We start from the raw sequence: 16,090 nt of genomic DNA on the forward strand, positions 1-16,090 counted from the left end.
AAGAGAAATCGAGCCCTAATAAAAGGCAACATTTTGTTAAAACGTGACGCCAATGCACTGTCTTAAAGCTATGCCGAATTTTTTAGAACCTTGATAATAATAATAATAATAACATTTATAGTTAACGTTAATTAGATTTATTATATAATTAGTCATATGTAAAAAACAATAAAAAAATAAAAATAAAAATATTGTATATAAGAAACTAAGAAATAACTAATTAGTTTTGTATGATTTAATTCTACCTAAGAAAATAATTTATTTTTATATGATTTAATTTATGCTACACAAATAGAAACACTAATTGACGTAAAATATTTGTCTATTGGATTTATACATAAAATTAACCAAAATTTGATACGATCATATTTTATATTTTAAAAATATGTTTCTTATGCCAAAGTCCCGTTTGATATTTGGTGGATATCAACCATACCCTGTAGCTAGTATTAAGAAAATCCAATATCCCCGATACGTCGATAGAAAAGCAAACCATGATGTTACAAGCGCCATATATAGATTATAGGCGTACAACAACATAAACTTAACCAAACACCACCGAACGTCAAAGACAACTCCCGAGCATACATATGATATTATTAATTATACAACCACGTAGACACATACACCAAACGCCTGCCTGAAGTGAAACATAACGGAGCCCGAGCCTGGAAACAGGAAAGTTGTGAGGTGAGTATTATTAGTATTATCAAATCTCAGAGCTCGTAAGGAGGACGAGGGCTCCTGCTTCCAATTCCACTTGCCTTCTCAAAAGCATCTGATGCTGATTTCCTCCGAAACCTGAACGCCTCGCTTCCTGAAATACATCAATTCATTAAATACGTTTGACCAATTAATTAGGAAAACATAATCTAAACCAATGCTTAAATGCATGTATTTGCTGACAAGGACATACATATAATTTTATTTAGATATCCATTAAACATCATCCATTAAACATCTATACAACGTCACCCACAGCCTATTAAACATCTATTAAATCTATACAACGCCGCCCACAACCCATTAAACATCTATTAAATCATAATATCATTTTATTCCTTCTATTGAATCATTCAATTCGATAGAGTTCAATGGATTGACACATCATCCATTAAACATCTATACAACGACACCACAACCCATTAAACATCTATTAAATCATAATATCATTTTATTCCTTCTATTGAATCATTCAATTCGATAGAGTTCAATGGATTGACACATCATCCATTAAACATCTATACGACGCCACCCACAACCCATTAAACATCTACTGAATCATTCAATTGAATAATCATTTAAATCATCCATTCAACTCTATTCTATGTAAACACTCCATTGACTCTTATTCAATTCCATTGACTCTTATTCAATCATCCTATTCAACTCTCAACTCTTATCCTATTCAACTCTCACCTCTTATGCTCTTATTTATATAATTCCTTCAAATTATAAGTATAACTCATTTAATATTGTATATTTGTCGTTGGACATCAACAGGAATCAAGCAGAGAAACATATATGCTTATAATCCAACATTTCGCAAACGAACACAAATATACTAGCTTTATCTTTACGGATCCTTCAAGAATTTAGACTACCACCACCTTTGGAAGGCCGGATCAGCCATTTGTCATTCACCCACTCCAAATGTAATAAGTGGGTGCGATAAACTTACAGCTTACCGGCAAAAGGAGATACCGGAGGTGTAGATCCGGCAGGAGAGGCCGGCGGTGTATCGCTCAGATTTCTCTCAGGTTTTACAATCATGATACTCCGTGTTACTTTCATCGAAGGATACTCCACTGCTGTATTCCCCGCCGTTTCCGATTCTGTTTCAGAAAGGAGATGATTATTTTCAGGATGTATAAAAGATCTTCTAATTAATTTTATGTTTAACGTCATCGTTTTACTTGTCCTTCTGCTGATGTACAGTCTCAATAAAAGAAACTACACGTGTTTGAGGGATCTGACGATCATAACTATTTGTTGTCGCTATATATATCAACCCAGATCCAAAGTCACGTTTCAATTATGCTGATGTAGAGAAAAATAGGAGAGAGAAGACGAAAACCTAACAAAGTGGGTAACTATTAAAACTATATCAATTATATTGTTATAGATATGACATAAACATATGCCAAAAAGACAACTTTTATGATCACGATAAGCAAATGAGTGATTATTGATCGACTATACATAAGAACATGAGTTATGAACTAGACGTAGTTGATGAAAAAAATTTATTGTTAAAAAGTAGACAGGTAATGGCGTACCCTTGTCTGAGTTCAACGATCGGAAACTTAGATTAGATTGTTTTCGCAGCTTTCCAAGTCCTTTATCCGGTGGAGGGCCAGCGATGGTGTCGTCCCAGAGCTTGTTGAGTAAGCTCATGGCTCAGTGTAGAGCAAAGCGCACGACTAGTAATAAAAGAATCTAAGGGATCGGAGAGGCCCAGTAATGGTTATTTATGGAAATATCGAGGAAGTAAATATCGAACAAGTGAGTTGGACTTAGATTGAACGATAGGCGTCGATTACAGATCTGGTTAATCCGAAAAGGAACCAACGGCTGATCATGAAGCACGTAGATAAGATAAGGCTCATGGTGACGAAGCAAAATTTCAGATTAGATTGTCACGTGTCGCATCGAGCAGACTAGAGGGCCCTCTCACGTGATGGCGATACTCTCTAGAAGTAAGGTTGACAAAGACCCATATTATTGCTCCTTCAAATAAAGAAACTTAAAGCTGAACCTTGCCCTTTCCTTTATTATATAGCCTCCAAGTTATTAGGAATTAGAGGGAATTACAAAATTGGGTTACTAAATGGTAGCGCTGTCGAGGTTCAAATTCAATATAATAAAGTTGGAAACTTGATCTAACGGTCGACATGAATGAACTTTTTCGATCAATGTGTGAACCAAAAACCAAACGAAGAAAAATATTAACTAAGCAATCAAGGACAAACAATAAGTAAGAAAATAAGACTTTAAGTGGTTGTGTTGGAGATGTTGCAACACCTTGCTTTTGCATCAATTATGGTTAATTGCTTGAGTATTTTCATACATGGCAAACGTATTTATATAGAAAGTTTCTTAAACAACAACAACAACAAAACTTCGAAGTCCTATGAAGATAGGATATGGGGAGGTAAGATGGTTGAGAGTCTTATCTTTTTTCAAATAAGACATTCAATTAAAAATATAGTTAAAGAAAAAAAAAAGTCATAGCTTAATTGATGATCTACAATCTCGTGGAAGGTTTCCTACAGCTACCATGCATAATGTTGGCTTCCAAAAGCTACCCTGGCATTACCGTTCTAATATAAGATAATTTTGTTTTGAAATCTAAGCAATCTCATAAATGTGTCTATCACTAATTAATAGCCTTAACAGTCGTAGCTAGATGTGCTTGAATGCTAAGATTTACTCGAAAATCACCAAGCAAGAGGTGTGATTAACCATTTGTGAAAATATCGGGAAGTTGGTGTGGTGATGGAGTATGTAAGACGTGAACTTCGCCACATGCTACCATTTATCATCACAGTTATATCGAGAGATGGAACTTATTTACAAGACAAGTAGGAGAAATAAAGCATGAGGTTGCTTAAAGGTGTGCATAGAAGGTGTATTAATGTTTAGTTGTGATGTAGAAGGAGAATATGAAGAACTTATAAGTAGACTGCTTTTTCTGGAAAGGCGTGACACGCCCTTCTATTGATGCGGTAAGTCGGGTCAAATATTGGTCAACAAGTCAAGGTCAAACTTGTGGTCAACGAAAGTTAATGATAAGGTCACGAGGCTTGAGTTAGGTTCACTACAAGAAAAAGGAGTTTATGTGACTAAATTATCAGAAACTGATTAATCAGTCTTGGATACCATGTCTCTGGGACTAATGAACAGATACTATCTATGACTAATTTTAATGTGTAAATCATTAGAGACTGACCAAACTTATTCGAGACTAAAATTTACTCCCTAACCAGTTTGCGCTAGTTTAGGTTTGGTAGGAAACAAATTGGGGACTGAAATTTAGTCTCGAATAGTATAACATTAGTTGTTAGTTTGGAAAGAAAGTTATGAGGGACTAAATTTTAGTCCCTCATAGTCTTGTGCCAATTTTGATTGTGTAAGGAACTTATTATGGACTGAATTTTAGTCATTGATATAATTGCATTAATTTGTTGTACGGACGTGAAACTTTCTAAAGGCTGAATTTTAGTCCCTAATAGAAATGCAACATTTGACATTCGAATAAACACTTATAATTGGTTGGATCTTAGTATATAAGACTAATTATCCGGTCACATATACCATATATCAAAGTCGGATGAATCAATCATAAATACTATTTTGAAGGAACATCATTAAGGACTGAATTTTAGTCTTTGATACAGGATTTTAGTCTTTGACACAAGTTATTTAATCATATAGGTAAGGATAGGTATGAGAATGGGTGGATGCTGCTATGGGTATAAGTGAAGGTATGATGTGGCGGCGGTGGGTGCATGTGGATGGGTGGGTATGGGTTTGGGAGAATATACGATGTTATAAAAGACATTTTCAATCATGAAATAAAAAATATCGTTATCGAACATGCCATACTTCAACGACATTTAAGAAAACACTATATTAAAATCTATATAAATTACATATATAGTTGTTCCCTTTTGATATGTGCCAAAAAAGGAACCATAATTTAAATAAAAATGAAATACATATAAATGATGAAACTTTAGGGTTAAACATGTAATTTTTCAAAAAAGAAACAAATTTGATAGTTTGTGAATAATAAATGATAATTAAGGGGCCATTCTTTTAAATTGAATTTATTTTGTATAGGTTAGTAGAATGAGATAGTGTAGTCATTGCCAATTCCGCTCCAATTGTATGTATAACCGAATCGATATTTTTTTATTTTTTCTGCTAATTTCACTTCCCCATTACAAATTAAAAATAAAGTTTTTCCCTCCCAGGTTTTTTTCATTTCCCCCTTAATTCCACACGAAAATTTTAACTTAGTTTCTTCTTCACAAATCAAGACCCTTCTCCATACACTTTCATAACCTAAATTTAAACGCTCGCCATCAACATTCAACATCGCCGGCTTTCTCCTTCCTTCTGAGTTAGATTCCAGCCGCCCCCATCCCTAACATCGTCGATTACGCACACTCTCACCCCAATGTCGAGAGACTAAAAGGGGGCGCACTTCTGGTTTCTCATTTCTTCCAGATTTGATTCATTTGTTCCATTTCTCTATTTAGCTTTCTTTTTTCTTTGATTAGGTTATAAACAAAGACCGAAGGAGATCTTTGTTCCAACATCACCGATTGCACCCATTAAGGTTCTTCATCACATGCTCGCACCCAAGTTTTCATTTTGAAAATTTTGATTTATAATAAAGGCTTGAATTTGTATATTGCATCCATGGTCGAAACCTCTAGAAAAACTACACGTAACGATGTCAGATTATGAATCTATGTTGTTGTCAAAATAACCATGACATAGGTACCAATTTGTGAAAATTTATCAAGTATACTTGTATTTTAATAAGTTATCATTTACTTTTGAGCTACTACTTTTGTGGTTTTTTCATGTGTTTTGGTACTGATAATGCAAAAAGATAGAAGAAAAGAATATGCGTAAAAAATAGGATAGTTTACGCCTTTCATCGTTTTGGCAATTTATTTTTACATTTTGTTTCGTGATCAGGTTCATAAATTTTATGTAATTTCATCTTATATGTGCTTTAATCTGATTCAGATCAATAGGCAACATGTTCAAGCAACTCATAGCTTCCAACACAGGTAGCAATTTGGTATTTCATTGTCATTTTGATATTTTGTGACACATAAACTTAACTAGTTCCATAAGATTTTGTTCTCTTGATTTAGGTTCACCAAGTTCGCCTTTTTTAATCAATATCTCAACAAAGTTCAATTCAGGTTTCCTTTGATGATTTTATGTCTTGAATCTCATTCGTACATATGTCTCCAAGTTTTTTTCGGATCTTAGTTTAGGTTACATTTTGAACTGTTTGCTAATTACAATATGTGAATTCTAGAACACTCCTAGTTCACATATTAATTTAACAAAATCATGGTGTTTCTGATAACATAAATGACAGAAGAATTAGGAATATATTAAGCAGGAGAAACTACTTCAATTTTCTTCTCCATGTGTATACGATTGGCCAAGGTATTTTTTACAATCTTGCAATTTATATGTATAGTTTGGTGGATTTTAAATATGGTAGTTGCCACATACTCGTTTTATTAATGTGCAACATTGCATATTGGCCTTAATTATGTATAATATAATGCTTAGTAAAAAGTATATTGAAAGTACAATGCTGCAATAGAAAGCCAAATGATATGGTAATTGTCACATATTCGGTTTATTGTTTTGCAAGGATGTTTGTTGTTGTTTTGCAGTTATTTATATTTTTTTTTCAAGTTGAAAGTATGTTGCTATTAATTGTTTATAATTTTTTGTTCAAGTTGAAAGTATGTTTGCTATTATATCTTCATAGTTCATTATATAAGTAGAAAGTATGTTGATATTAATTGAATGATACTACTTGATGTTTAATTAGTTGTAAACTTGATTATTGTTCCATTGTAGGGTATTGGTTATCAAATCCATGAGGAGATGAAAGAAGAGATTTATGGGGAATATGAAGAAAGTGAGGCCAAAAAACAAGAAATTGCTAAGATGTATAACGAAATCATAAAGTTTTCCCAAGGAAATAACCCACCCAACAAATTAGACTTTGATATTTTTATTTTTTTTATTTAGTTTCAATACTTTTGAAATCAAATATGATTCTTCATTTTGCTAGTCGAATATTAATACTTATTTTTGTAGTCGAATGTTAATGTTTTGATTTTGAGGTATAAAATTTGATGTTCATTTTGCTAATTGAATATTAGAGATTGAATGAAATTGTATCCTATTGAAAACTCATATTAGCGATTGAATGACATTGTATTTGAGATTGATATTCAGTTTTTGAAAAATTAGGTTAAAGACCGAATGACATTGTATCTGAGACTGCTATTCGATCACTGAAAAATTAGGTTAGATACTAAAGGAAACATATTGGAGACTGAACATAATAATGTCAAAGACTAATATTTAGTCCTTGAAATACATACGATATAAAATAGAGATTTCAATGAATCATATTAAAGATTCAATGTTGTATTATAAGAGGCTGATATTCAGTCCTTAAAAGCTAGTATTAGGGACTGATACGAGATAAAATCGAGGATTTGAAAAAAAAAATTAGAGACTGAATGAGATATTACCAAAGACTGATTTTCAGTCATTGATATTTTGATGTATTGGAGACAGATTTTCAGTCCCAGATACATAAAAAATCGACTTTCTAAGACTAGGTCTCTGGGACTAGATGGGGACTAGCTAAATCAGTCCCTGATTCTCATCAAAGACTGATTATTGACCATCGGAGACTAATTACGTCAGTCTTCGATACCCTTTTTTCTTGTAGTGGTTTCGTGGCGCGTCGAGGTGTCCAGGCGGCGGACAAGTGTCGAGAGATTGACCCACATGGCGAGTGGGTGAAACACATGGCAACATGAGACGACATGTAATACCCAACCAATCAGGTAATTTCCTTTTTGCTTCAAAGTATTAAAGTATTGCAAAAATGGTCCTTATGTCATGCGTACCTCGGGCGTATGCAGGGCGTAAGCCCTTAATGTTGGACGCGGATACATGTGAGTACGCAGGGCGTAATCATGGGTACGTAGGGTGTACTCATCAGATGAGCAAACCTAAATTTTTAGCGTTTGGGCCCTATATAGTGTAATTATCAGCCTTGAGACCCTCCCACCTTCAACCTCTATTCTCCCATTCGACTCCTTGCAAACCCTAACCATCATTTGTGAAATATCGATCTCCTTTTCGTGTTTGGTGTTCATCTTGGAAGGAAGAAATTGATTGGAAAGCTAGTGAGAAGTTTCAAGCCTTGTGGATATGAGTTTTCACCTTTTAAGTAACCTTCAGAAGGTGTAAAGTTCTGAACTTGACGAATGCTTCATTAGATCTTGCTAGTTCTTGAGTTTTTGTGCCTTTTGGTCCCATAATCTTGGTATATATGAGTATGGCCTACTCTAGACCAAATAAGATGTCCTTTCAGATGTTTTTGAGTGTTTGTAGTCATAAAATTGTGGTCTTGGTCCCTTTCTCCCATCCATGCAAGAGTTATGAAGCTTAGGTTTTGGGTAGTAAGTTAGGGTTTGGATTTTTAGCACTTCTAGCCATGCAAAGTCATAAAGTTAGAAACTTTACAATTTAGGGGGTTACTTAGGACTAGATCTGAGTTCTAGACATGAGGTCTTAATAGAATAAGCACTTAATGAGGAGAGTGAGAACTAGTCGGGTATTCAGGGCGTACCCTGTGGTACTCAGAACGTATTAGGTTAAGGCCCCGTAATTTGGAGAGGAACTTATTATGCCATGCATAGTGGTACAATACCCTATGGTACGCAACACGTAATGGGCGTACACAGCCTGTGGAGGACCTTTGCCTTTTGATCTTTGACCGATGACCATGAATTTGACCAAGTTGGCCTTAAGGGCATTTTGGGTAATTTTAATTATAGCTTTAGATTGGGTCCCTATTATTTGCATATGTGATCTGTAGAGGCAGTATTTGGAGCTATGATTTGTTCAGCTATTTTCAAACTGAGATGTGAGTTCTTCTCACTGTACTCGTGTGTCGAAGGCACCAATGTCGGGCCCCTAGGTTATGTATCCTGGTATATAGGAAGTTGTTATGCGATAGTGACTTGTTAGATTGGTAGATCTATATGATTGTCTTTAATTGTTGATTATTGTTTATTTGTTGCATATGTCGACATACTGGTGGTTGGGTTGAGGTACTGCTTCGTGCGGTGGACCAACAAACGCGGATGGTTGGGTTAAGACTCTGTGTCAACAAACCTGGATGGTTGGGTTGAGACACTGTGTCAACAAACCCGAATGGTTGGGTTGAGACTCTGTGTCAACAAACCTGGATGGTTAGGTTGAGGCCCTGGCCAATAAACCCTATATGCTTGTATTGTAATTGTTATTCTATTTTGTATGTGGTTTTTAGGGTAACTCACTACTCTTTGGCTTACAGTTTGATTTTTATGGTTTTAGGTACTTCAGAGGATTGGGAAACGAGAAGGCTTGATCATGCACATCATCCAGGATTTTATGTGTTTTGATAATTTTGGGATACTCTGATTCATGGAAGTGACTTTTGTGAACTTGTTTTGTAAAACTCATGGATTTTAGAATGGTTTTGAAGTGAAAAATTTTCCTTGATTTTTGGGATGTTACACGACACATGGTAAGTCAAGGCTCCACAAGAGCACGTTGCGCCCCCTCAGATTTGTGGTGTATATTAAGAGAGTGTTGTTGTTTATCTGGAGAATTTTGAAAAAATGAAAGTAGAAGAGAGCTGAAGAGATTAGTTCTCGGGATTTGATTAGAGGGTCGGTGCTAGGATGTAGGGATACGTGTTATTGATCAGGATAAGGTATCCTCTTATTATGTTATTACGTTATCATTTTTATAACATAATTACGATGGGTTGTTGGAACCCAATTTAGTTGTTATAAGTCATAATTGCTATTATGAATTACATTGTAAATCTAACAGGTGAATTCCATGGAGTGGTTAATGTGGGTTATAAACCCTAACTTGTGGAATAGTTGGAATTATGAGATTTAGCTAATAGCTTACAAGGTTAAGTTAGTTAACAATTATATTGTAGGGTTTAATTAGTTTAGTGGAAAATGGTCATGGATTTTATCTCATAGTAGATTGTGACATGTTTTGAGGAACTTGTTATTTGTTGAATATGTGTTGGTAAAGTGGTAAGCTGAGAGACAACGGTTATCGGAGACCAAAACAATAGTTTGTGTTACTAAGTATCCATTTGAGTAACTCAACTCTAAAACGGATTTTATTGATGTGTGTTGTTACACAATATGTGGCTTAGATATATTTTGACATTGTTAGATTTGTTACACAATATGTGGCTTAGATATATTTTGATATTGTTATATTGTGCATTATTGAGGTGATGATATATTGTAGTCTGCTGAAATAAGTTCAGTTGATAGTATATACAAAGTAAATGATAAATTTAGTGTATTTACTTTGGACGGAGTATATCTAAAGGAGTGTATTATGGTAATGATGAGTCATTGGTTAAACTTAACGCTATTACAAGGAGATAACCATTATGGTGAACTAATAATAGTAGCTCTCATAAGGAGTCATTAGACAATAACTAGTTGGCGAAATTCAATTTGGTATATTTGATGTGGCGTATGCTGTTGGTGATAAGTTGATTTATATATGATGATATATGTTGTTATGTTCTTGTATTGGTATTCACCAATCCTTTGGATTATGGTGTTCTATTGTTGTTGTGTTGCAGGTTAGGCTGTTATAGGGCCCGACTTGGATCATTTACTTGATGACAATACGAATTTTGGTGATAACTCATTGTATTCTAGTGCCAAGTTGGTTTTCAAATTCCTTTTGGAATTCTTTGAACACTTGAAATGTGTCAGAATTATGCTTCATTAAGTAAATATAACCAAACCTACAAAAATCATCAGTAAAAGTCATAAAGTATCGTTCACTATGCCTTGTGGCAGATCTGAACGGTCTACATACATTATGTTGGATAAGGTTCAACATATCCTTTCCTCTTTCACATTTTCCTCTAAAAGGAGCTTTTATTATCTTGCCAAGTAAGCAAGACTCACACACATCAGTAGACTTCGTGTCAAATGATTCCAAGATCCCATCCTTTAAGAGCTTAGCGATGCATTTCTGGTTTATATGCCCAAAACGACAATGCCATAAGCACGATTTGTCCAATACATTATTTGAAGAACCAACATTTAATATTATATTTGTTAGGCGTGTTAAACTCAACAAATAAAGGGGTACGATATACTCCAAAAGAACACAACTATATTGCACTAAAAGGTAGTACAAGGCAAGTTGGGTCAATCCACAGAGACACGGGACAATCAGTCTATACCTCTTTGCGCAAGGTACTTTGGTCACCAACAGTAAGGAGGGGGGTTTTGAATGCAATGATTAGAAGAAATAATTAAAGACACAAGTAATCGACTAAATAAGTGACTTAAATTCATAAATCGTAAGGACTCTAACTCTATGTATGACAACTTAGCAATGCGATTCAAAGATGGCTAGATATTTGCTCAATTCTGTCTAAGTTGCTAGTTGCTACTTGAAAGTGTTAACAAGATCTAACAATTCCCATTCACTACATTATTTAACCAAAACAAGCTCTTTGATTAACCCTAACCTTACTAACCTTATCTAAACAAGCTCTTAGAATTAGATCAAAAGATTGCATCAAACTTTATGTAAATATTCCCAACAACACCCAATACTCCTCACAAGCTCGGGAGTGTAAGAGTGTGTGAATAAGATTTACACTAAATTTGTTCAATGGAAATCAGTTTAGTGCTTGTTACTTAGTCAATTCACAAAACAATTACGGATTTTGCAATTAGATAACTTGAATGACATAACCCTAATTCAAATGGCCAATAAGAATCACAATTAGAATCAAACATTATATTGAAGCAAAATCAAATTCACTAGATAGAGTTAAAAGCAAACATGAAGTCATATGATTGAAATCACAACCAAGAAGACAAAACATGAAGTTGGAGAAACTAGGGTTCTAGCCACACATGGCTAGAACAAGATCACAAGTCAAAAGTTGGAAATAGTGTGAAATTACAACTTACAAATAAGAGAAATAATGTTTCCAAATGATAAATGATCGAATCCTTGCAAAAGCCATCGAAATCCCCTCACCAATAGTGCTCTGATATCATGTGTGTGTAAAAACGACCCAATTCCCGTGATACGAAAAATAGGAAAAAGTACCAAAAGTTTGTTTTAGGGTCGAACACGCCCCGTGTCAGCTGGGCCGACACGGCCCGTGTCAAAATGGGCTAAACTGACACGGGTCGTGTTCAGCAAGGTCAACATTTTCTTTTCTGGTCAAACACGACCCGTTCCCACTTTGTAGAGTAAATCCAACATGACCCATGTCCTCTTCTGACTCCGAATCCAAAATTGATTTTTCCAACTTTTCCGTTCTTCGCCCGATCATCTCGAAATCCTCACCAATTCTTCCCGACACCTCCCAAAGTGCATTACAACCTCTAGTTTACCTGAAAAGAACATGAAAGTGTGCAAATAAGGTTGTTCTATAGACCAACATGAATACGATGAAATGCAAGAAAAATAAAGAACAACTGTGCTAAATAGATGCATAAAAAGGGACTAAAAGGTGTGCAAAAAGGTGCACAAAATGCACCTAACAATATTATTTGAGTTGCCAACACAAACAACACTTTCATACATGTCATTGCAAGGAATAACTTTGGAAAGAAAATAACCATTTTTGTAAACCAAAATGTCACCATTATTATTATCTAGTGTTGCCGAAATCGGCCTTGGCGGTCGATTAATCGTTTCGCAGTTTTGAACCGATTAGAATTAAGGTATTTGGCGGAAATTGGTTAAAATCAATCAAACTCGAGCTTCGCGGTCCTCGGCAGTCATAGGCGGGAAATATTTTGAAAATTCAATTTTTTTAATTTTCAGCATTACGCCAAAATTTTATTTTCAAATTTTCATGTTTTCAAATTTTGAAATTTTAAAATATCATACCAAAGTTTTTTAATTTTTTAATTTTCAAATACTTATATTTTTAGGATTTAATACTTTTTTAAATAATTTTGTTAATAATTAAGGGTCCCAATTAATCTCCGCCTAGTCCGTTAGTTTTATTTAGTTTATCGTAATTGTTTGATTAAAGATCCACATTTATCTCATTGATATCTTTATGGCCTACAGCTAAGTTAATAGAGTTTAGATGACCAATTTGTTGATCCCCTTCAACATATTTAACAAGTAACAATATGCAAGTAATAAGAACAACTTTGAATACTTTGAAACTAAACTTTATTAAAAGGAATAGTTTTGTTAAACCTAGAGTTGACTAGAGAACATACTCTAATTACAAATACACTCTGGATTGATGACGCTTTACACATAAGTGTATTAATATATATCATAGAAGACAAAAGATCCTATCTTAACATACAAAATACATACTAAAGGAAACACAATCCTACACAAAGTGGGAGTCTTTTTTTATATGGAAGTCTATCTTCAGAATGATCCTTATTTGAATAAGGAATGTATATCTTCAATTCTTGAATTTTGTCCACCGCTAGATCTTTATTAGGGTTCCTGATGACATCAACGGCGTTGATGCTCATCAGTGGCAATGTCAGCTGCAACATAACTTTAACATATCAATTAAGAGGGGTCCTAACAATCTCCCCCTATCTGATGATGTCATCACTAACTATACTAAAACAAAACTCTTTATAGAATACATAGCATTTTACATAAGTCTAAAGTTAAAAAAAATACTGAAGCCTAAGTGATGTGTTTAACAGTCCCTCTTACAAAATTAACATCTTTATGTAAGATCTCCAGCTTCACAAAGATATAATTATTTAGTAACTTTTTTCTTTGCTTGCTCAGCTCCACTTATAGGGTAACATGATAGTTTAATTCAACTTCTTTGTCTTTGATCAAGTCCCTCAGACTAATCAAATACAACGTTGGAGCTCTGGGAAGATCACAATGTCTTTGAAAGCACATGTTCCCTTTCTTATCTTGATTGAACACTCCAAGCATTAGTTTATCAACGAATTCATAATGTTCAGGAGGAATACTAGGTGGAAAACTATTATTGATCAGATGGATAAGCAAAGGGAAGCAATCCACTAAGAGATTCATCAACAAATCTGTTTCTTTTTCTTCTTCTTCTTTGTTTGAGAGTAGGTTGATGACTTAGAGTTGGAGCAACAAAATTTAGTTACTCAACTTTCTCCATAAGATTGCTCACAACATTCCATAAATCCTGATAAAATGCACTTTTACAATTGGAGATTGGTTGCATATTCTCCTCCAACTTAGAGTATCCATAATTGGTAAGCTATTTTTTCTGGGAAAATATATGAACCACCATCTCTTGTTATGTTGATAATAAGAACCCTGTTATTTTAGTGTTTGGATCACCTGACTTTAACAACCTTCCCAGGATGGATCCTACTGGTGGCTACATCACCATATATATATTGGTTAGCTCTTTGATTAATCGGTTACAACTTTTCTCTCCTTGCTACCACTTGAAGAATATAGTGTTGAATAACATGTTATTGTTGAAAATTTTCGGAGTAACGATATCATGCAACATTTCTTCATATTACTTTAATACAATATCATTCATTTTATTCATGTTATGCTCTTTAAAAAACAAGGTGGCTTCTACAATGGAATAGTTTAGTTCAACTACAAACATAAGAATGTATTCTTCACTTAAAAACCCATCATCATTTTGCTTTGGTCTTTTAGATGATGAGAGTAGGAAAGGATTAGAATCTATTCTTTTCTTCAGTATGAAGCTAATGGGAACATGATCATTATCAATAGAAGACTCTTTAGTGGAGACCTTGGCTTCTCCAAATGGAGGACCTGAACCTGGAGTATTTACACTTAGAATGGAGATAATACTAGTGGATGGTGTGACAAGTGAAGGGTTTTGAGCATTTACTCCTATGGTGTACATGCAACCCTATAAACCTTGGATCTATGTTTTCTCTATTATACATGCAGATAATTGATATTCCAAGTTTTCTTCCTAACTAGCATAATATAAAGCAACTATACTACAAGAATCTAGTAGAATGACATACCTTTTGATGTTGTAGATTGATTCCATGGAGCTTAAGAGCCTAATGCCTCAAATGTGACACATCAAATGGTTCACACAACACCACCAAGAACTTGGAATAACTTGAGAGAGAAGTTCTTATGCTCAAATCGGCTAGCCCTCATGTGTACACACCTTAGTGCCAATTTCTTGAGGCATGGGGTCCTTATATATTGTGGCTATTAGGGTTACACCATGTAACTCATGTCTTTCCATATTCTTCATGCTCCATGGGTTAAAACCTCCATGGAGTATCCATGGGTTACTCCATGGGTTTAGCCCAACATGAAGAACTATGGATCATAAGCCCACATATATAAGAATTAATGATTTACACAATCAATCCCCATATATTTAATTTGTCTCCTTTTGATCACAAACTTAATTCCAAATTAATTCTTGATCAATACTAATTAAATAATATGATTTCATATTAATATATTAGAACTTATAATATATTAACAAATCATAAATATCCTTTTCTCACAAAAGTATATCCAAATTGTTCCGATGCGATGCAACCCAAATGGACCATGCCAAATCAGGTCAAGTACATATCAATTATAGTTATGGGCTTAGACACTAATCCAACAGTCTACCACTTGGATAAGTCTAAAACTATTATTGTGTATGACTCCAAAACCCGACTAGCAATTATAGCTCTTAAAAGCCGCTGTCGAACTCTGAACAAATCAATGACGCGTCCATTAGATAAGGGATCATATATTCCTCCATTCTAGATATCATATGGACTGAGACATGGATTATAATCATTCTCTCTGTCCATTTGTTGTGTCCTGATTTCCGATTTATAACGACCGACTAATTGAACAAATCAAATCAGTCCAGGCTTGGCCAAGCACTTCAGGGTGTCATCACTAAATCATCGAGGGGCCCACAAATATCGCTTTTATCCCTTCAAGGGTAAAAGGAATGGATAAACTTCGACTCATATGCTTGTTCTACTACTTATTGAATCATACACAAAGGCACGTTTTATAACATCGAGTTACCAATGCGTTTTCGTACAATCAATGTATAACCAACTCATAGGCAACAACTCATATCTCTAGGTTTGAAGAATATAAGATATTATTGTCTCATGATCACTCGTGATAAAATCCATGAAGTGAGTCAAATGAGCGTGGGTTTAATCCAATACTCAGAACTTATGAGCACTCATGAATGTTGTAGCAACTCTTGCTATGTCTAATA

The 16,090-nt window shown here is 34.4% G+C and overlaps 1 protein-coding gene across 4 annotated transcripts; it reads right to left on the minus strand.

The window, feature by feature from the left end:
- Positions 1-449: 449 nt before the first annotated feature.
- LOC145138041 (dormancy-associated protein homolog 3-like) lies at positions 450-2,464 on the minus strand. Of its 4 annotated transcripts, none has more exons than XM_079072184.1 (4): positions 2,280-2,464; positions 1,689-1,835; positions 765-817; positions 450-668 (listed from the first exon to the last, which is right to left on the minus strand). In XM_079072184.1, exons 1-4 carry the CDS (start codon positions 2,395-2,397, stop codon positions 600-602), a joined length of 387 nt encoding a protein of 128 aa, XP_078928310.1. In that variant the 5' UTR covers positions 2,398-2,464; the 3' UTR covers positions 450-599. The 4 variants fall into 4 exon arrangements, with proteins under 4 accessions (XP_078928310.1, XP_078928313.1, XP_078928312.1 ...); XM_079072187.1 differs by having other exon boundaries at positions 1,682-1,835; XM_079072186.1 differs by having other exon boundaries at positions 450-817; positions 1,682-1,835.
- Between the last annotated feature and the right edge of the window lie 13,626 nt (positions 2,465-16,090).

This window comes from Lactuca virosa, chromosome 9 (assembly GCF_052849685.1).
Source record: "Lactuca virosa cultivar CGN04683 chromosome 9, Lactuca_virosa_CGN04683_v6, whole genome shotgun sequence".
Taxonomy (NCBI): Eukaryota; Viridiplantae; Streptophyta; class Magnoliopsida; order Asterales; family Asteraceae; genus Lactuca; species Lactuca virosa.

Bases quoted from the DNA above. Each gene is read 5' to 3' on its own strand.
- LOC145138041 (XM_079072184.1), bottom strand. From the start codon at position 2,397: ATGAGCTTACTCAACAAGCTCTGGGACGACACCATCGCTGGCCCTCCA. The intron at 1,836-2,279 runs GTACGCCATTAC...TTTCTGAAACAG, and splicing joins ATCGTTGAACTCAGACAAGG to AATCGGAAACGGCGGGGAAT. The intron at 818-1,688 runs GTAAGCTGTAAG...GATGTATTTCAG, and splicing joins TCCGGTATCTCCTTTTGCCG to GAAGCGAGGCGTTCAGGTTT.